Here is a 22,451-nt window from a genome sequence, read left to right on the forward strand (position 1 = left end):
TTTTTTTCAAATAGTTAGAAACACAGGATATGTAAGAGTGATATCTTTGACTCCCCATTTTTGGGTCGCGATCTGCAACCTGATCTAAACTGTTTGGGCTGTGTCTCTCTTTGCAAGTATTGAAGACAGTTTGGATTTTGTTAGGCCACACCCCTTCTTTTCACAATCTTCTGTCTCTACAATGCAAACAGAGTGTAGATTTAATACTTCCACCTTAACTTGAAATTTTGACATAAAATTAAATTTTCAAATAGCAGAGTGTAAGTCTTCCAGTCCTCTTCGGAGATTTTCAGAAGGCACGTGTTAGCTGTATAGGTCCACCAACAGAACTCCTCACTGATAACAGGTGCCCCCCTCTCCCCCCATACTCACACTACTCCACAGAACAACAAAGTAAGCTTAAGGTAATGAGGTGTACTGTCTGGGTGGCAGAATCCTCTCTGAAGCTACATATAGCAATATTTGACACAACTGTTCTCAGGCCCCTAACCCTCACATGACTAGGGAGAGTGGCTCTGACTTTGGAAGACACATTGGATCCTCTGCTCTTCCCTATGTGAGACAAGATTCCTATGGAAAGCCTTCTCAGAAGGCAGGGAAAGCTTTTTCAGGCTTGATTGCGTGGGAGACCGATCCATTTATATACCCAGGAAAAGCCTTCCTCGCTCCCCAAAAGACATTGACCATCCAAAGACAAAAGTGCTGACCCCTTAAATCTTGTGGAACACATGTACAACTGTCTCTCCATTTTAGAGGATTATTTTCTCTGTGAATTAACCATTAAAGTTTTTGTTAGAATTAGTTTAATGTTGCCATATTTTACATGGGGAATGCCAACTTAAAGAGGCAATAAATACGAAGGTTTGAATATAAGTTCTAACATCATCAGTATTTTAAGGTGAATGTTTCAGCCAGTACACTGAAACAAATAATTTTAAAAGCTATTCCAAAGATTTAACTAAAAATCAGTCACAACCTACATTAAGGTTACCTTTGTAAATAATGTATAAAGGGTTAATAAATGGTTTAATAATTGGTTAATCATTTTCACAATTTGTTAGAGTTCAGCAGATCATTAGATTGCTTATGACTATCCGCTATACATATTATGTGCATCTGTAACATGTTTACAATATACAATCATTTATAAATGGTTTATAAAGGATACATCTTAATGCAAAGTAACTCAGTTAATTTTCAGTAACTACTGTTCATATTTTATATTTAATAAACTATATACAGTGCAAGTCTTTATCTTCAACAGAATGGAGGCATACTGGTAAATGTGAACATTTCTGAAAATTCTACAGTCATAAACTTCTCTGATTACCATGAGGGAGCTGCTCCAGCTCTTATCATTAACCAGACTCCATGGGACACCCTTAAATATAAACAGAGGTATGTAAAAATAAGAATTCTGCCATCTGTTTTTTCCAACTTTTATCCGGCTTTTACTGTTGAAGGCAAGGAACCTAAATGCATACACTTTTCTTAATTTGCAGTATAATGAAGATAAGAAATAGATATTTTTCAATGATGATCCAATGCTTCATATTAAACTTGGCTTATGCCATGAGTTTCAGTGGGTTACTTACCTGCTTATTTTTATTGCAGTGGGTTACAGGAGGAGATGGAGTTAAAACCAAAGGAGGTGCGACTGTTTGCCTGGTCAGATCCCACTGGAATAAGAAAACTAACTTGGACATATGCACAAAATGTTGGTGAACATGATCTACTTAAGGTACATTTAAAAAAAAAATTGGGAGAGGGAAGGTGTGACACAAACTACAATCATGAGTTCACTGAGAGACTGGAGATCGGATATGGTTATTTAAAATGCAAGACCTTTTGTTAGGTCATGGTTTTTGTTTCTGTACATAGGAAACCTTTTGTGTAGTTGCTGTTTCTACTTGAGAGTATGTTGAAGAATCTTGTAAGCCCTCGTGTGTAGGGCAAAACTCAGATCTCCCAATTTCCTTTATCTGAAACAAACATTAATCAGACTAATGAGCAGGCTGTGTATAAATGAGGAATAAGAGGAGCAGATTGTTACTGCTGCCAGGACTAGAAATCTGTATTTGCTGATACACCTCTAAAGAGAAGAGACGATGAAAGAGGAAGTGGTGCAGCAAGTGAAGATGGTCACTTATACCAGTATCAAAAGTGAACAATGTACACTCTAATTAATTATTCCTGTTTGAACTGCAGCAGGTGAAAGCTGCACTTCCTGCAGTTATTTTCCAGAATATAATATGTGTTTTTTTTCTGGGTTGGGGAAAATCACAACCCTGACGTCCTTCCCTTCACTAAGAGGAAATAGGTCCATTGAGTAGAGTACTGCATTGCAGGAGTTGCTCGCTGTGAGCTACTTCGGTGTTCAGCAGCATGTACAACATGCAGGTAGGAGAGAAAAATGATTTATGATAGAGGGTGGAAAGACAATGCTGGGACAGGAAACAGGAAGAAAGGGGAGCAAAACCAAGGTGAAGACATAAACCTAGGAAAAGATCAAGCAAATCCATCCTGCTAGAAACAGCACTTCATTAAAAAAAAAAAAGGCTGGACAATTTTGCATGAGCAAGGGATTAGATCACATAGTCAGGACAGGAAAATAGAAAATAACTGGTAATTGACAGGCAGAGGAATAAAGGAACATTTTTATTACAAGGTGGAATTTATTTTTCTTTGCTCAGTTTTAGTAATGGTTGGTTGGTTTTTTTAAATTGAGGTACCTTACAATGTAAACATTGTTTCATACTGGAAAATTGCTACTTTCTTGTAGCTTTTGACTATTGAAACCTGTTTTAATGTATATTAACACACATCGTACCATATGGTTAGCATTACGTTAATTATTGTACATTACATGAGTATTACATTAATACTCACTTCTGAAGTTACATTTCAAAAGCCTAAATAGCTGTCTCAGTTCTCCTTCATTCACAGTTGTCTTAACCCTGGAAGAATTCTAACACATTAAGGGGATGCTATAACATTTAAACACTACATTTGTCCATTTAATATTGTGTTAATTATACTAAGGTGCTGTATAATAGGAGATTAATTTTTCTTAACTCTCTTCATTGTATTGCTAAGGTCTTCAATTCTTGAGATTACCCTTAGCTTCTTTTAAAAAAGTGGATATCTTATTTAACATCTTAATGACGCACAAGACCCTAAATACTTAAAAAAAAAAAAAAAAAAAAAAAAAAAAGTATGGCTTGTATAGGCAGACCCTGCTAACAGAACAGACCTTCCTATTAATATCCTAAAACAGATTTAAGGCAATAATAAGATAACTCAGAAATTCTAATTGTTCTGCTTAATTGGCGCTGTTGCTTGCTACTTGCTTTGTGTTTTTATGCAACCAATTAAAGTACCTTTCTTTTTTCCAACTCAGGATGAATGTGGTCAATTTCCTTATAATTCAAACATTCAAATACACTGGGTATCCTTTCTGGATGGACGCCAGAGAGTACTGCTTTTTACAGATGACGTTGCATTAGTTTCTAAAGCACGGCAAGCAGAGGAGATGGAGCAACCTGATCAAGAAATAAACTTGTCACTTCATAGTCTTGGACTTTCTCTGGTCAACAATGAGAATAAACAAGAAATCTCTTACATAGGGATTACTAGGTACTGCAGCTGGAAAGCAAGTTTGCCTTTCAATGGACCACGGAGTAGTTTAGGCATATACTTTAATACACTTGACAACTGTCATTTTGAAGTGGATTATGCTTCTAAAATAGGACTTTTTTAGCATTATATGCTGAATTTTTAAAATTACATTTTGTCTGCTGTTGTAGAGCTATCAAGGGAATATACATTTTAAATGCCTGTTTTGTCACAGTTCCCTAATTAATTGGACATTTATTTCTGGACTTCACGTCCTATTATATCATTTGAGTACAGTGGAGTTATTGTGTGACTAGTTGAAGTACCGTGCTTTGTAATACAACACAAGGTACATTTTGAGTTGATTTATCACTCTGCATTTTAGTAACTGTTGCTTTCACAATAGCAAATTAAATTTGAAAACACTCGTGTGCATGATAACAATCAGTTTTTTCTTCAATTTCCTATTCCTAATTCAGAAATAACTTTACTATTAACTTGATTCTTTGTACTAAATCATATCCTTTTTCATCAAAAAATTGAAAAGATAGATGCATAGAAGTATCCACAAAAGGACACCAGTAATTTGGGTTATGTCTTCACTTAGTTGTGATAGTAACTGTAGAAATCTGTATTCAAGAAAAATAAATTTCATTTCTAAATTTCATTTCCACTTTCGTCAGTCATTGACTTGGCCGGCATAAAGAGAGAACCATAATTTTGACAAATAAATGAAAATCAGCATCAGAAGTATGGGGACGAGGCTTTGTGTGTCTTCATAAACATTAGAAAATTTGGTATACTCTACTTCAATGCATTTTTATTCAAAAGTACTAATTTCATTAATGTACTTTCTTGTAGTTCTGGTGTTGTCTGGGAATTGAAACCAAAGCAGAGATGGAAGCCATTTAATCAAAAGCGGATAAACCTGTTGGAAAAAGCCTATCAAAAATACCTTTCCACAAATGCCATGGAGGATCTGGGCTGGGTTATAATAGACAACAACTTTGAGGTATATTTGTTGCTGTTCAGTGTTTAATCAATTTTCATAGAAAAATTTGTATAATAGTTTTCACAACATGTAAAGTCTTTATTTGGGAAATGCCTTAACTGTGTATGCAATTGTACATTTAAGTATGTTACAGATCGTCCCCAATCTGACATTTGTCAGATAGCTTTAATAAACATTGTTGATGATGGTAGCCATGTTAGTCTGTATCAGCAAAAACAACAAGGAGCCACAAGGACTCCTCGGTGTTACTGTTGATGATATTTGTCTGACAGACACTATTTTCAACTATGCAGTAGTTGTATGTCATCTAGGATGCATCCAGTAAGACTAAAACAATTCAGAACTTGCAGGATATTTTATGAAAGCTTGTTTAAATTGGTCTAAAGTTTCTTCCATGCAGAAGTTATATTTGATGTATATTCTTTATGAAGCACCAAAACACATCTCATCCCTTTTATGACACAGGAATTGGAAACTTTATAAGCACATTGGACTTCATGATGATTCACTGTTTCACTTACCTTGGGCTTTTGGAATTCAAGACCATACTTGGTTGATAAACTCAGGATATCTAATTCAAAATAATTATGCCACTACACCTTTTCCTAATAGAAATTCTTCTGTGGCTGTAGCAGTATTAGAGATCAGATGGCAGCCACTAAAAAGATAAGTAAAAAGCAACCCACGAAAGTTTATGCTCCAATACGTCTGTTAGTCTATAAGGTGCCACAGTACCCACTTCATCAGACACAGTATCTGACGAAGTGGGTATTCACCCATGAAAGCTCATGCTCCAAAACGTCTGTTAGTCTATAAGGTGCCACAGGACTTTGTCGCATTTTACAGGTACAGACTAACACGGCTACCCCCTGATATTTAAAAAGATAAGATCAGTCACACTTCCATTCAATTCAGCATTGTATATATGCTGAAATACCATTGCAGTGAACTGGACTTAAATAGGTGCCTAAAGCCAAACATCTGCTTAAGTGCTTTACTAAATAGGTATGTACTGCTTTAGTGTGGTCATTGGATTCCATCTATTTTAGGACAGTGGTGAATGTAAATGTTGACTAGTACATTATCGCCTCTTACTTAAAAATGGGAGCTGTTTCATTTTGTGGAATTTTCATCCTCAAAGAGATTCACAGATAAAAGTAGAGGACATAGCATTATAGCTGTTAATGCATAGTGGTCTGAGGATAAAAATAGAATGACGCATTTTTACATTGTTGATTCAGAAAAAAAAATGCAGCTTTTCAGGTGTTTATAACATTTCTCTCTTGTGATTTAGATGTTTCTAAAGAACCAGTCCTTTGTAGAACACCTACATTCCATATTCCAAGCGTATTGGAATTGTTGAAAAAAATCTCTTAAAGTACTTAATAAGGCTAAATAAAATAGAGACAAAACTTTTACGATATACAGTATTATAAACAATCTGACCTTTGCTTCTATTTTGTATCCAAAAAGGTACCATAAATTATATAGGCCTTAAGTTTGTGTAGCTTTGAATATGATTGTGTTTGAACTAAATGATACATAGGGCACACAATTTCTTGTGATTGAGCATTTTTGAGTTAGTGATGGAGGGTTTTTATTAAACTGATTATTTTTTCAGAATATTATCCAAGTTACATAGATTTGTGGTACAAAAATTCCACACTGGAAAAAATATTTTCATTTGCATGCATATATCATTAATTCTCAGAGGGGTAGCTGTGTTAGTCTGTATCCACAAAAACAGTGAGGAGTCCAGTGGCACCTTAAAGACTAACAGATTTATAGGGGCATAAGCTTTCGTGGGTAGAAAACCCACTTCTTCTGATGCATGGAGTGAAAATTACAGATGCAGGCATTATTATATCTGCATAACCGATATTGTGACAAGCTGGATCACAGAAACCCCCTTGGGAACTGTCACCTGATGTGCCTAGACTATTTCTGACCCTTTTCCCTGCCAGCTTGGGACTTCAGTGCTTTGCCTGGTTTGAGCCAGACACACTTGCCTGCTACAAACACAGACTCAGGTCTGAGCCAAGTCCCCCAAAAGCTGCAGGCTTAACTGAAAACGGCTTAAGAAGTGTTCCTGTCTCCAACACTTAGGTACCCAACTTCCAATGGGGTCCAAACCCCAAATAAATCCGTTTTAACCAGTATAAAGCTTATACAGGATAAACTCATATATTTTTCACCCTCTATAACACTGATAGAGATGCACAGCTGTTTGCTCCCCCTGCTCCCAGATATTAATACATACTCTGGGTTAATTAATACAGTAACTCCTCACTTAACATTGTAGTTATATTCCTGAAAAATGCAATTTTAAGTGAAACAATGTAAAGCAAATCCAATTTTCCATAAGAGAGAATGTAAATGGGGTGGAGGGGTTAGGTTCCAGGGAAAAAATTTTTTTGCCATACAGTACAGTACTGTAGTTGGAACGTGCTCCCACCTTACCCCGCACAGGCACAGCCCTCTGGCACTGGAGACAATGAGGCAGGCAAGGAGGCTGAAGGTGCTATAGGCTAGGAGAAGCATGTCGAGCAGCAGCAGCAGCAACGGCAGCTTCCCCTACTCTGCAAGCACCAGGGGCGGGGGCTCAAACCTCGGCCTGCCCCCATGCCACCCTTTCCCCCAAACTCCTACCCTTAACCCGCCTCTTCTCCCCCCCCCACCCCTTTACTCCACATACCGTGTTCTCGCTCCTCCCTCCCATCTCCTGCCCACGGCAATCAGCTGGTTTGCAGTGTTCAGTAGGCAGGAGGGAGCAGGGAGGAACGAGGACATGGCACACAGGCTCCCCCTCACTCCCCTGCCTCCTGAACACCGCAAGCCAGCTGATTGCTGTGGGCAGGAGGTGGGAGGGAAGGGGGAGGTGCTCTGCGTCCTCGCTCCTCCCCTCTCCCTCCTGCCTGTGGCACTCAGCTAGCTTGCAATGTTTAGGGGGTGGGGAGGGGGGAGGAGCGAGGAGTCAGCGTGCAGACTCCCCACCCTCTCTCCCCTGCCCTAGGCAATCGCTGGTTTGCGGTGTTTGAGAGGAGGGGGAGAGAAAGGGAGCCTGCGCGCCAAGTCCTCACTCCTCCCCTCTCCCTCCTGAACACAGCAAACCAGCTCATTGCCACGAGCACGAGGGGGAAGGCACTGATCCGTGGGGGTCTGCTAGCGGGTGGGAGGCACTGTTGGTGGGGAGTATAGGGGAGCTGATTGGCGGGGGGGCTGCCAGCTGTGGACAAAGCAGGCAGCCAAATGATGTTATAGCAAAGCATTGCACAACTTTAAATGGAGTATGTTCTGTGATTTGAGCAGGGATGTAAGATCGAAACAAAGTTAAGTGAGAGGATGTTAAGTGGGGATTTACTGAAAGTAAAAAGTGATTTTGTTAAATCCAGAAAGTAGGATTTCAGTGGTTCCAAGTAATAAGACAGAACAAAGTGAATTACCAAGCAAAATAAAATAAAACACGCAAGTCTAAGCCTAATACAGTAAGAAAGTGATTACAGATGAAATCTCACGCTCAGATGTTCCAGTAAGCTTTTTACAGACTAGCCTCCTTCTAGTCTGGATCCAGCAATCACTCACATCCCTGTGGTTAGTGTCCTTTGTTCCAATTTCTTTCAAGTATCCTTTGGGGGGGAGAGGCTACCTCTTGAGCCAGCTGAAGATGAAATGGAGGGGTCTCCCAGGGCTTTATATAGCTTCTCTCTTGTGGGTGGAAAACCCTCCTTCCCCCTGTGTAGAATCCCCTCTACAAGATGGAGATTTGGAGTCACCTGGGCAAGTCACTCCATGCATCTGAAGTGGGTTTTTTTACCCACGAAAGCTTATGCCCAAATAAATGTGTTAGTCTTTTAAGGTGCCACCAGACTCCTAGTTATCTTGAATTCTGTTGACTAAAAATGTTAATGATACCTTAAATTGTGATAAGATTGCTCCTAACTTCTCCATTCAACAAACTAAAGATATGCATCAAATGTAACAAAGTAACATTTGGTTTTCTTTCCTTGTTTATAAGAAAAAGAAAAAATTAGTGTTGGCTTGTGTACGTCCAGTTCAATAACCATTCTATTATGCAACAGGGAGAAAGTTCTGGAAATTCAATTTTTTTAATATTAGTGTCTAGTCAAGGACATTTTAATGAAATCTAAGAGCAATAATATTAGCCAAATGGAGCTAAAATGTATTATTTGTTTCAAGGTGAATTTTTGTAAGGTGCCAATGAAAATGCGCCTCCCAATCAAATGCAGTATTCGACGAAACTTCCTATCGGGCATTCATATTGAGTTCAAACAGTCTCCTCACCAAAGAAGCTTACGGGCACAGCTGAATTGGCTTCAGGTATCATTTTTATTATTCACTGTAGGCTGAACAGGCATTGCTAGTAAGTGTTGAGATCAATTCCACAGCAGGTGAGATCGTCTGAAGCTGACAGTCCTCTTGTGGTAAAATAAGAAGGAGCGACATGGTATATTTGGTGAGTAATCCTTTGATCTGGACCTCACGGTTAGCTTTGCTTCATCAGAGTATAGTTTAGATAACCTTAAAGATATGCTACAAGACTTTACTGTGTCCCAGAATTTCACAGTTGGTGCTGATAAGGAATCTATAGGGCAGAATAAAGAAGAGTGGTAGATGTTATAATTGAGGTCATGATGGAAATCTTGTTGTTGCAGAGAAAAGAATTATAAACATTGTTTCAGCATTTAAGTTGAGTATTTTGTATTTAGTTATGAGATGTCCCTTATCCTCTGTGCTGTACCTAGAGGTTCTGAGTCCAATCTTACAAGAATTACCTGGCATGGTGTTTACTACTGTGAGTAGTCAGAATAGAAATTGCTATTCTTGGTAGTAATAGTTGGAAGGTTTGATTCTTCAGTACATTGGAAGTCTGAAGCAATACTTGTACAGTTAGAACATTTCCATTGTAAAACTTGAGCTTCTGGGCCTCCCCTTCGCCACTCCCTGTAATTGCATACTCATTCATGCACTGCCATGAGTTCAGCACCAAAGGTAAATCTTCTCAAGTGCTGTTAAAGTGAAAATAAAGCTGTTACATTTGACCTTGTAGATTCTGATTTCATACAAGTTTAGGAGATTCTGATGTTCTTCAGTCAAAAGAAGAAAGGGAGACTATTTGCTAAAAGTATTCTCTGAAGGGTAGATAATACGTTCTTAAAGAATGAGAAATAGGAGTTTGTGGAGGAAGAAAACTTGTGGTATTCCGGTATGAATACTTCTGCAAAGAACCTTTCTTTAAATAACCAGCTTTGTTCCTCATAACTGGATGCTTCTTTTCAAATCCTGGGACTGTAACTGTTGCTTGACTCAAGGCCACAACTGAAAGTGTTTCTATATTCCATTTCTTTTTATTTGCCTAATTGTATAAAAACCTTACAAACCTAAACAGTTCAGTCCATCTGAGAAATTTTAAGAAATTAAACAGTCTTTATCTGTCTACCAAGCTGTATTAGCTTCTTATATCACTTCGCTCATTTATAGCTTAGTGTTCGCATCAACACTTAGTACTTGGAGGATTAATACAGTATGGTACAAAGTATTCACTGTATGCCACATTTAGTTGGAGTCTCAAATCATAACATAACACTTACGTACGGAATGGGACACATGACTAGGCTGTTGAAAGTGGAGTTTACAGAGATCATCTTATTTGATTTGAGCCAAATCCTGTAAAAAATTTTTTTAATCCCTTTGAAATAAACGGGAGTTGATTTTAGTGGGAGCCTGGCTTGTAAGACTGCAAGATATGGCCCCTCACTATTTAAAATATAAAACAGCAACAAACAGTCAAGAGTGTTTTTAATAGTACCCTGTGCTGAAATTTGAAAGCTTATTTGCACACTTCCAATCATAACTGTTATTCTGGTGGTCCTAACTGTTCTGGATAAACAGGTGCTGGCAAGGCTTCAGATATCAGGGTAAACACAAAATAAGATAGCAAATGACAACTTTTACTCCAAAACATCGTGTTATAACTAAGCTGCTTAAGCCACCTGAAGCCAAGGAATCCTTTATAAATCTTACTCTCACTAAAATACTGCTCATCTGATATGACTTTGTTTCAGGTTGATAACCAGTTACCAGGTCCAATGTTCCCAGTTGTGTTTCACCCTGTAGCCCCTCCCAAGTCAATAGCTTTGGATTCAGGTAAGTAAATGCAAGAGTAATCTAAAATTAGTTCGCTGTGACATTAAATATTTTGATTTAACTGCAAAATGGAATCCATTATGAAACTAATTTGTACATTTTTTATTAGAGCCAAAACCATTCATAGATATCAGCATCATCACTAGATTCAATGAGTACAGTAAAGTACTGCAGTTCAAGTAAGTAAAAGCATATTATACCTTGCTTTAGAAATGTGAATATCCGTGGAGGTAATACTTTGAGCCTGTACCATTGTATGCTAAGATGCAATTAGCGTACCAAGTCTTCCAACCCAAGTACTAAAACAAGTCTCAGCATAAGCCAGTTTGATTAGATACTTAAACACATTCAGAGAACATTTGTGTTGTAAACGCAGTCCCCTCCACCCCGGAAGCTGACAAATCATGACGACCACCCAGGTAAATGGGCAGTTTACATGGGAGTTCTACCGTCGTCAGAATGAGGGTTAAAGGGTCTGAAGCCACTTATCCCATGACCATTACTACTTTCTCAGAATGTATTTCATGAAGCAATTGTATTGTAATGTATGAAATACCAGTTAGTTATTAGGATAAACCCTAAATAGATTAGATTATTAATGTATTGTGCCTTTTCTTTGTTGAATTGCATCCTATCATTAATAGCAGATCTCTTCGGATGTCTTTCTATTAGGCCCCACCAACTATAAACTGATGCTTTTAATACTCTAACCAGAGCATTAAAATATTGTTATGAGCTTGAAAACTTAATACCCAGCATGTGGTTGTTAATTTAAATCTGTATCTATAAGATGATCTGTGATTGTAAGTATGAAAAAGTCAGTCACCATATTTTTCCTTTTATTTTTTCTCAGATATTTCATGGTTCTTATCCAGGAGATGGCATTGAAATTGGATCAGGGGTTTCTAGGAGCACTTATTGGGCTTTTCACCCCATCTACCGATCCAGAAGCTGAAAGGCAAAGGGTAATGTGTGTTTAGGAAAAAAGTATTCATTTTGCTAAAGCAGGTTTGATTTATTACCATGTGAATTAGAAATTTTCAAAATTTAAAACAAATGGAAAGCATCTTCCAAACTGTAAAATGACTGCAAGTCGAATGCTCAGACAGTTGGGGAAAAATATATATTCTCAAACTGAAGTATAGAATTGGATCCTCTATTAGTTTGTACAGGCTCCTAATCAGTGTTTGGGTAACTACTATTCATAAGAAATGTTAAAACGCTTGTTTGCACAATCCGTATTCAACCTGTGGATCTCATGGCTACAAGGTGTTGGGGGTCAAGATTGCAGTAGGATACATACAGTTATTTTCCAGAGCTAATGAAAAAATGCACAGTTAACTTACATATAGAGTATCTTTAATTGAAGCTGTTAATAGTTCCCATTTTAATTGACTGTCAGATTGAACATAAGAATGGCCATACTGGGTCACACCAAAGGTCCATCTAGCCCAGTATCCTGTCTTCTGACAGTGGCCAATGCCAGGTGCCCCAGAGGGAATGAACAGAATAGGTAACCAAGTGATCCATCCCCTGTCACCCATTCCCAGCTTGTAGCAAACAGGCTAGGGACAAGATACATGCCGATCTTGGCTCATAACCATTGATGGATCTATCCTCCACCAATTAATCTAGTTCTTTTTTAAACCCTCTTATTGTTTTGGCCTTCACAATATCCTCTGGCAAGGAATTCCACAGGTTGACTGCATTGTGTTAAGAAATACTTCCGTTTGTTTATTTTAAACCTGCTGCCTTTTAATTTCATTTGGTGACCCCTAGTTCTTGTGCTATGAGAATGAATAAATAACACTTCTTTATTTACTTTCTCCACACCAGTCATGATTTTATAGACCACTATCATTTCCCCCCTTAGTCGTCTCTTTTTTCGAAGCTGAAAAGTCCCAATCTGATTTATCTCTCTCCATACAGAAGCTATTCCATACCCCTAATAATTTTTGTTGCCCTTTTCTGAACCTTTTCCAATTCCACTATATCTCTTTTGAGATGGGGCGACCACATCTACAAACAGTATTCAAGATGTAGGTGTACCGTGGATTTATATAGAGGCAATATGATATTTTCTGTCTTATCTATCCCTTTCTTAATGATTCCCAACATTCTGTTAGCTTTTTTGACTGCTGCTGGACATTGAATAGATGTTTTCGGAGAACTATCCAAATTGCACCAAGATCTCTCTCTTGAGTGGTAGCCACTAATTTAGCCCCCATCATTTTGCTGTAAAGTATGCATACTCATTCCATTTCTTCCTAAGGGAGCAGCAGGTGCTAGTTGTGCAGTGTAAGACAGAAGCATTTTTTTTATTATCTATACACCTTCAGAAATAAAAAGATCACCCATAATTTCTGTGTGAGAGTAGTTCCTACAAACTGTTTTTTCTTGAAATGAAATGTTCAAACCCATAAACTTTCTTATTTCGAGGTGGAACTGAAGGCCCTCTCTAATTGAGGGGGGAAAAAAGCTTTAGGTGAACTTCATGGAAATCATAAGTGTTTGATTTGTAGTACTCAGCACTCCATCTCAATGAATAAAGTAATAAAAAACTAAAGAATGACTGAAAAATCAAAACAGAAAAATCTTGAGTGAGATAGAATAAACTTGAAAAGTTGCATTTGTCATCAAACAAAGAAACTTTACCCATCAAAAGAAAAACGGGAGTAATAGGTCATCTAGAAAGTATTAGTTTGTCCTCCTTTGAATAATGAAGGAATGGGCATAGTTATCACAATTTAGTATATGATGGATATTTAATGTACTGTACTTGTGTATTTGGAGGACATCTGCTACAGCTATCTAAGCAATTGTGTAATTTTATTTTTACCTTTCTTTGATCCCATAGCTTCCCTCCCCCACATTTTGAATTCAGGCTGGCATTGAGGAAACCACAGTTTTGATTTAAAAATGTTCTTTTTTACAAACAGACAAAGTTAATTCAGCAAGATGTAGATGCTCTTAATGCTGAATTGATGGAATCTTCCTTGACTGATATGTCAACCCTCAGTTTCTTTGAGCACTTCCATATTTCTCCAATTAAGGTATGTTGTAGAGGAAAATATTTCAGAGAAGCAAAAACCTTTAAATAGTATCTCCTAATTTCTTTATCATGTTTAACTAGCCTTTCACATCAATCGGATTAAATAACTATTTTCTAGCCTTTCGTTTACAGTAATATGACCCTCCAGGAATCTGTGACTTGTCAGATTTTCAATACTTGGTGGAAATGTTTCTCAGTTGATCTAGGAATCATCAACAAATATTTATGTTCCTTCTGCATTTAGTAACAATAACTGTCTAAATAGAAAGCTATAATGAATGTCATATGGATGTCAAAACTAGGGAGAATATAAAAATACAAACATATATGATGAAAATGTTCACCTTTTTAACGGATGTGAACAATCTGAATAAAGAACATTAATCTTTTGTTATACTTAATGTCCTCTCTTTCATTTCTTTTAAAATAAATTTAAAAATATATATGGAGACCTGAAAGGGACCCCGAAAGGTCGAGTCCAGCCCCCTGCCTTCACTAACAGGACCAAGTACTGCTTTTTGTTTACCTTTTTATTCCAGTCACAGTAAGGGAAGAAAGCTCACAAATGGTTGTAGTCTAGTTCTGCATCAACCTGTAGTATTTTTCCTCTGCAGTAATGAGTTAATTGCTTAGAACAGTGTTTCCCAAACTTGGGATGCTGCTTGTGTAGGGAAAGCCCCTGGCAGGCCAGGCCGGTTTGTTTACCTGCCCCATCCACAGGTTTGGCGAGCGTGGCTCCCACTGGCTGCGGTTCGCTGCTCCAGGCCAATGGGAGCCGCTGGAAGCGGCACGGGCCAAGGGATATACTGGCCACCACTTCCAGCAGCTCCCATTGGCCTGGAGCGGTGAACTGCAGCCACTGGGAGCTGCGATCGGCCAAACCTGCAGACGGGGCAGGTAAACAAACCGGCCCGGCCCACCAGAGGCTTTCCCTACACGAGCAATGTCCCAAGTTTGGGAAACACTGGCTTAGAGGAACCATGATTTTTGTAAAGAATTACACTTTTTTGTGTTTTACAGTATTGCAGTCTCAAGTATTCAAAAATCATGTATCATACCCCCCAAAGTATAAATGACTTAAAAATTGTTATATTAAAAAAAAAGATCTTGATTTCTTCTTATTGGGCCTTATTTCTTAATTTTTAGGATGTATTTGGGTCACATTCTAAACTCCAGTTGTGCTTCCTCTTCTCTCCCCCCTCCCAAATTAAACTAGTGATTGTAACAATCACATAACTTCGGGACAGAGTTTAAAAAAAACACTAAATATCATGGGGCCCGACCATAAAATGGTGGGATTTGACTGACTGTACTTTCATTAACTCTTTGGCACTACTTATGGAGTTTGCTCATATACCTATTGAATTTCATTGGAGATGGCTATGCTTTTTGGCCTTCTGGAGCTCTATCTTAAGGGTCTGTAATTTTGAGAAAGAAGGGCTGTTTTTCCTTTCCACCAACTAGCGTGGCAGGTCCCAGTATGCCAAAAAACTGGATGGTTGCAAGGCTCAGAAATTGACCTAAGGTGAGCAGTTGGGGGGGCAGGGAAACAAAACCAAAACGTAAGGAAGGAGAGATGCTAAGAAACCCCATGATAAGGTTGATGCAGTAAGCAGTTTCTCAGCATAGCTGAGAGGATGAATATGGATAGAGAAGGCGCTCTGTTGTGCTGCTCCCTGCTAAGGTAGAGAAATTTTGAAGAGTCCCCCGACTTGCTAAACAGGTAGTTCTTCCCGTGTAGATTCCATTCTAGGTGTATGCACACCCACGTGCACAGTTGTCAGAGACGTTTGCCTTAGCATTATCCGTAGGGTTGGCTGTGGTACCCTCTTGAGTACTCCGCTCATGCATCAGTATATTAAGTGCTGGCCGACCCTTCACTCTCTCAGTTCCTTCTTACCGCTCGTGATGCTTGGAGTGCCTTATCTTGCCTTTAGCAGGAGTATTAGTGGTTCTTCATAGTCCTTTGTTCTACCTAATCTGTATGTAGTCAATAGTAGGTAGCTGGTCTTTGGAGTGTTAAGTTAGAGTCCTGGCTGGCAAGGTCATTAGTCCAGTCATGATCACTCCTTGCATATCAACAATAGGGAACTCAGGGTGGTACGCCTGGCCTGCCAAGCCTTCCTACCTAATATACTGGACAAAGTAGTTTAGGTCCTTATGAACAACAAGGCTGTGGTGTTCTATATAAACAAGCAAGGCAGAGCCAGGTCGATGGCCCTCTGTCAAGAAACCTTCAGGCTCTGGACCTCAGTCTGCAGTACAATATACGTCTCATTGCAACGCATCTTCCAGGGGCCAAGAACACCTTGGCAGATTGCCTCAGCAGAATCCTCGTTTCACCAGGTGGTCAGTTTCATCTTCTGCAAGTGGAGAACTCCCAAAGTGGACCTGTTCACATCTAGGCAGATTAGGAATTGACACGTCTTTTGCTTGATGAGAGGCTTGGACAGGGAGCCCCTGTCGCATGCTTTTCTGCTCCTGTAGTCGGGGACTCCAGTGCTGTTGCTCCCCAGGGTTCTTACGAAGATCAAGCAGTACGGAGCGAGGGTGATCCTGATAGCATTGGCCTGGCTGTGCCAGCACTGGGACAATACACTACTGGACCTTTCAGTGGCAACTCTGTTGCAACTGGCTCTCGGACCGGACTTGCTGTCCCAAAATCATGGCAGTCTTCTGCAACCGAACCTGGCAACGCTGCACCGGATGGCTTGGCTGTTGCGTGGTTGCATGAGTGGGACAGCAGTGCTCGGCGGATGTTCAGCAGATCCCGTTGGAAAGTAGAAAGCCCACTACCAGGGCGAGTTACCTAGCCAAATGGAAGCTGTTCACTTTATGGACTTCAGAAAAAGGTGTCCAGTCTGGATGGGCATCATTGCAGCTCATTCTGGAATACCTTCTGCATCTCAAGCTCCAGGGTTTGTCACTTTGATCGATCAAGGCCCACCTGGCAGCCATTTTGGTGTTCCATCCACTGCTCAAGGGCAGGTCGGTCTTCGGCCAGGACATGACTACCAGATTCCTCAAGGGCCTTTAGTGCCTCTACTCACACATCAGGGACCCCGTTCCTCCGTGGGACTTGAACTTGGTGCTGTAATAGCTCATGGGGTCCCCTTTCAAGCCTTTGGCTTCCTGTTCTCTCCTCCTCTTGTCCTGGAAGATTGCGTTCCTGGTCACGGTGACTTTGGCCTGCCGAGTCTTGGAGATTCGGGCGCTCACTTTGGAGCCGCCTTATACGGTTTTCTACAAGGACAAGGTACAACGGAGACCACACCTGGCTTTTCTTCGCAAGGTGGTGTCTCAATTTCAATCAAGCAAGGACATTTACTTAAATCTACACAATTGTTCGTCACAGTGGCTGAGAGGATGAAAGGACACTCAGTAATTGCCCAAACAATTGCTTCTTGGATCACTGCCTGTATTTGCTTCTGTTACAGTCAAGCAAAGGTGTTGCCCCTAGCGGCTATCACTGCCCACTTGACCCGAGCACAGGCCACTTTGGCAGGCCAGTTACCTATGCAGGGCATTTGCATGGTGGCCACCGGGTTGTCCATGTATATGTTTACATTCCACTATGCACTGACCCAGCAGGCCCGGGATGATGCTTCCTTTGGTAGGGCAATGTACTGCAAGCCATGAAACTGTGAACTCTGAGCCCACCTCTGTAGATACTGCTAGAGAATACTAGAATGGGATGGACACAAGCAAGCACTTGAAGAAGAAAAAATGGTTATCTTTCATAACTGTTTTTCTTTGAGATGTGGTGTTCACATCCATTCGATTACCCTCCTATCTCTGTCGGAGCTGTCGGCAAGAAGGAACTAAGAGGCCATAAGGTTGGTGATGCCTAATAGACTGACGCGTGAGCACGGCACTCAAGGGGGCACCACAGACAACCCTATGGATACTGCTAAGGCAAACGTTTCTGACAACTGTGCATGTGGCACCGATACCCCTAGAATGGAATGGACACAAGCAACACATCTTGAAGAACAACAGTTATGAAAGGTAACCATTGTTTGCCTGAAGACATTCAAAACTGAGATCACGTATTGCCAACACTGCGAAATGTGTCGTTCCAGAGAAGAATGTTGGAAAAAGAGAGGTATTTTTTTGCTAACTAAATTCAGGATAGTTAAAATACAAGCCTTTTTTTTGCCAATACTAATTTCCATCAGGACCCAAATGAGTCACTTATATTCCACATTCTTTTCTGTCAGTGAACTTGATTGATGTCATCATGACTTATGAATAAACTTTGGTGGTGTTCTCATGATTTTTATGAACAGAGGATTTTGTTTGCATTTTACTGTTCTCTGTGCACATGGTAGAGCCCTGCAAATCTGCAGGTATCCACAGATATCCACAAACTATGTTTGCAGCTTGCAGATAGATGCGGATCCAAATTTTTTATCCATGCATGGCTCTACACATGGGTGAATAAAAGAACTATTAAGGGAACTTGATCACTATTTTTTAAGAGCATTGTAAGTGTAGCTGTTAAAGTAGTGCAATTTTAAAAAAAAAAAAGTCAAGTGTAAATAATTTACAAACACGGTGGTTGGATTTTATACATACCTGTTGATTTCATTCTTTACAAATATTTTTGTCTTGTAGCTGCATTTGAGTCTGTCTTTGGGTTCAGGTGGAGAAGAATCAGATAAGGACAAAAAAGAAATGATTGCTATTCATTCAGTCAACTTGCTATTGAAAAGTATTGGGGCTACTCTGACTGATGTGGATGATCTTATATTTAAGTAAGCTGATGCTTCTGGCTAATAGATTTTTGACTGTTAAATTCGTAAATAGAGTTAGTGAATTCTTGCAGGTATTTCAGTTCTTCAGCATTTAGAATTAATTTAATTGCCTTGTAATCAAGTAAGGTGACATGCATGTAAAGTGTGTGTGTTATTTTTAAAAGCGGACTTGAACTCCTCAGGAGGAAGGAGATGAATAGGAAAGGAAGGGTATCTAACTGTTCTAAACCCTGGCACTGCATCTCTTGGTATCCCTACAAATGTATAAAGTAGTGCTCTAGCTGCATTACTGAATAATGCACAATAGAAGGTATAGGTTAGTTAAATAACTTTATAAATTTAAATACTCTAATGCTAATCTTTAGTTACCAAGTCCATAAAAGATTTTTTTTTTCCAGCTATTAAACGTTGCTATTTGTCTTTCAGACTTGCTTTCTTTGAAATTAAGTATCAGTTTTACAGGAGAGATGAGCTAATGAGGAGAGCTGTTACACATTATAGTGAACAAGTAAGTTCATTCAGCGAATTCTACTTTTTAAATATATATATTTTAGGATAAATATACCTGCCTGGAATGTGAAGCTTTTGTGAAAAAGTTTGAGTATAAATGATTAGTTTTACAAATCCATTGTTCATAGTCATTCTTGTGGCAAAGCATCTAAACCTGAATTACCTCTACTTCAAATGGATTTCAGTTTTAACAGTTCCTGCTTTTACTTTTGCCCACCTATGTCAATACAGTACTAGACTCATCATCCACCATGACATTCTAATGGAGCTACTTGTACATGTGCTGCATCTTCTGTCATAGCCAGACCCTTTCACAATCACTCAAGCAGAGTATACTTACTCCTGTGTCTATGTAGTGCTTTTATCCTGGTCTATAGCATTACACAGTACTTCTTCTAAGCCACTGTTTTAATACCATCTTACTTGTGCTTGAAAGATTTAAAAAGCTATGTTATATAGATTTTAATTCTAACTTGGGTAGTGTTAAACAAGAGCTGATTATGTACTATGTCCACTTTTTTTGTTCTTCTAGTTCTTGAAGCAGATGTATGTTCTTGTGCTGGGTTTAGATGTCCTGGGAAATCCGTTTGGCTTAATCAGAGGTTTGTCTGAAGGTGTTGAAGCTTTCTTCTATGAGCCTTTCCAGGTATGATTTCTTCTTTTTGGTCACTGTATTAGTCAGTTAGCTATAGGTTGCTAAAAATATTTTTGAACCTGATGAAGAATTGGGAAATTGTGACACTTGCTACTTGAAGAAATGTCTTGTTAAAGGGTATGTCTGTACCGCAATAGAAGATGCATGAGATGGCTGTGGTTGGCCCGGGTTAGCTGGCTGTGTCTTGCTGTGCTCGGGGCTATGAAATTGTAGTGTAGATGTTTTGGGCTTGGGCTGGAACTTAGGTTCTGAGACCCTGCAAGGGGGGAGGGTTCAGAGCTTGGGCTCTAGCCCAAAGTCAAATGTCTACACTGCTATTTTTAGCCCTGAAGCCTGAGCCTTGTGAGCCCCATCAGCTGACCTGGGCTCTGAAACTCAGTAATATGGATTTATCCAGAGTGTAGACATACCCTAAATGAACAGATGTTTTCCAATGCACAGTAGTTGCCTTTTGATTCTTGAAGATTTGTGGGATGAAGAGAGGGGATTGTTTCTCTCTCTCTCTCTCTCTCTCTCTCTCTCTCTCTCTGTATTTTAATTTGTAGTAAATTTCATCTTTAAGGGGGCTGTTCAAGGACCTGAAGAATTTGCTGAGGGCTTTGTGATTGGTGTAAAGAGTCTTCTTGGTCACACAGTAGGTATGTATCGTGTACCTTTGTCATTGACTCAAGTACTTGTTAACCTAGTTCTTATACTGTATGACCAAATGTCTTTGCAGAGATCTTGCTATTTTAATTTGGTTGAGAAGCATTTTCAAAACATTAATATGGGAATCATGGCAGAAGCTGTGATAGAAAACACTGGCTGAAGAGATCTCTGAGCTATTAGCAATTATTTTTCAGAACTCATGGAGAATGGGAGATATCACAGAGGACTGGGAAAGGGCAAATACAGTACCTATCTGTTTTTAAAAAAAAAAAAAAAAAAAAAAAAAAAAAGAGGTAAGGGCAACCCAGGAAATTATAGACCAGTCAGCTTAACTTTGGTACATGGAAAGATAATGGCTCAAATAGTCAAGCAAATTGTTCATAATCACCTAGAAGATAATAAGGTGATAAGTAGCAGTCAACATGGATTTGTCAAGAATAAATCCTGTCAAACCAACGTAATACAGTAATGCCTCACCTAATGTTGTAATTATGTTCCTGAAAAATGCGACTTTAAATGAAACGATGTTAAGCAAATCCAATTTCCCATAAGAATGAATGTTAGGTTCCAGGGAAATTTTTTTTGCCATACAGTACAGCACTATAGTTGGAAGGTGCCCCTGCCTCACCCGACACAGGCACAATCCACTGGCATTGGAGACAATGAGGCAGGAAAGGAGGCTGAAGGTGTTGTAGGCTAGAAGAAGCACATTGTGCAGCAGCAGCGGCAGCTTCCCCTACTCTCCAAGCACCAGGAGCAGGGGGCTCATCCCTCAGCCCGCCCACGACACCCCTTCCCGCCAAGCCCCTACCCTTAACCCACTCTTCTTCCCCTCTCCCCCTTTACTCCGCATGCCGCATCCTCACTCCTCCCTCTTCCCTCCCCTGCCTCCTGCCCATGGCAATAAGCTGGCTTGCAGCATTCAGGAGGGACAGGGGAGGAGCCAGGGCATGGCGTGCAGGCTCCTCCTTCCTTCCCTGCCTCCCAAACACTGCAAGTCAGCTGATTGCCATGGGTAGGAGGCAGGGGAGGTAGAGAGGAGGTGCTCCCCATCCTCACTCCTTCCTCCTGCCCACAGCAATCAGCTGGCTTGTGATGTTCAGGGAGAAGGAGGGAGTGGGGGAGGAGCAAGGACTCGGCACGCAGGCTCCCCCCCTCCCTCAGCTGCCTCCTGCCCAAGGCAATCAGCTGGTTTGCTACGTTTGAGAGGGACGGGGAGCCTGTATGCGGAGTCCTCACTCCTGCGCTCCCCCCCGCCCCCCCCGAATGCCACAAGCCAGCTGATCACTGCGGGCAGGAGACAAGGGGAGGAGGGGGAAGGCACTGATCTGCTGGGTCTGCCAGCGGGCAGGAGGCACTTGGGGGGCGGGCTGCCAGCTGTGGACAAAGCAGACAGCCAAACGATGTTATAGTTAAGCATTGCACAACTTTAAATGGAGCATGTTCTGTAATTAAGCAGGGACATAAGATTGAAACAACATTAAGCGAGAGGATGTTAAGTGGGGAGTTACTGTATTCTTCTTTTACAGGGTAACAAGCTTGGTAATGGGGGGAGAAGCAGTAGATGTGGTATATCTTGACTTTAGTGAGCTTTTAATACTGTCTCACATGACCTTCTCATAAACAAACCAGGGATGTATAGCTTAGATGAGCCTACTGTAAGGTGGGTGCACAACTGGTTGGAAAACTGTAGTCCAGAGTAGTTACCAATGGTTCATAGTCAAGCTAGAAAGATATATCAAGTGAAGTCCTATAAGTATCTGTCCTGAGTCTGGTTCTATTGAATATCTTCATAAATGATTTGGATAATGCCAATTTTGTGTACGATACCAAGCTCAGAGAGGTTGCAAGTGCTTTGGAGGACAAGATTATATTTCAAAATCATCTTGACAAACTGGAGAAATAGTCTGGAATAAAAAGGATGAAATTCAACGAGGAAAATGAAAAGTACTATGATGATGAAGGAATAATCAGCTGCATAAATACAGAATGGGAAATGACTGCCTAGGAAAGAGTGCTTATTAAAATGGATCACAC

At 40.0% G+C, this 22,451-nt stretch overlaps 1 protein-coding gene across 1 annotated transcript in view; it reads left to right on the forward strand.

Annotated features, from left to right (window-relative positions):
- Positions 1 to 22,451, forward strand: part of VPS13C (vacuolar protein sorting 13 homolog C) — a 211,599-nt gene that overhangs the window by 160,720 nt on the left and 28,428 nt on the right. The window contains 13 exon segments of the mRNA XM_075069560.1: positions 1,265 to 1,398; positions 1,615 to 1,741; positions 3,401 to 3,636; positions 4,477 to 4,627; positions 8,825 to 8,965; positions 10,711 to 10,792; positions 10,902 to 10,971; positions 11,646 to 11,757; positions 13,732 to 13,845; positions 18,462 to 18,601; positions 19,028 to 19,109; positions 19,644 to 19,757; positions 20,329 to 20,404. Coding sequence (XP_074925661.1) covers positions 1,265 to 1,398; positions 1,615 to 1,741; positions 3,401 to 3,636; positions 4,477 to 4,627; positions 8,825 to 8,965; positions 10,711 to 10,792; positions 10,902 to 10,971; positions 11,646 to 11,757; positions 13,732 to 13,845; positions 18,462 to 18,601; positions 19,028 to 19,109; positions 19,644 to 19,757; positions 20,329 to 20,404 — 1,579 coding nt within the window.

The sequence above is a fragment of the Chelonoidis abingdonii genome, chromosome 9, assembly GCF_003597395.2.
Source record: "Chelonoidis abingdonii isolate Lonesome George chromosome 9, CheloAbing_2.0, whole genome shotgun sequence".
Lineage (NCBI taxonomy): Eukaryota > Metazoa > Chordata > Testudines > Testudinidae > Chelonoidis > Chelonoidis abingdonii.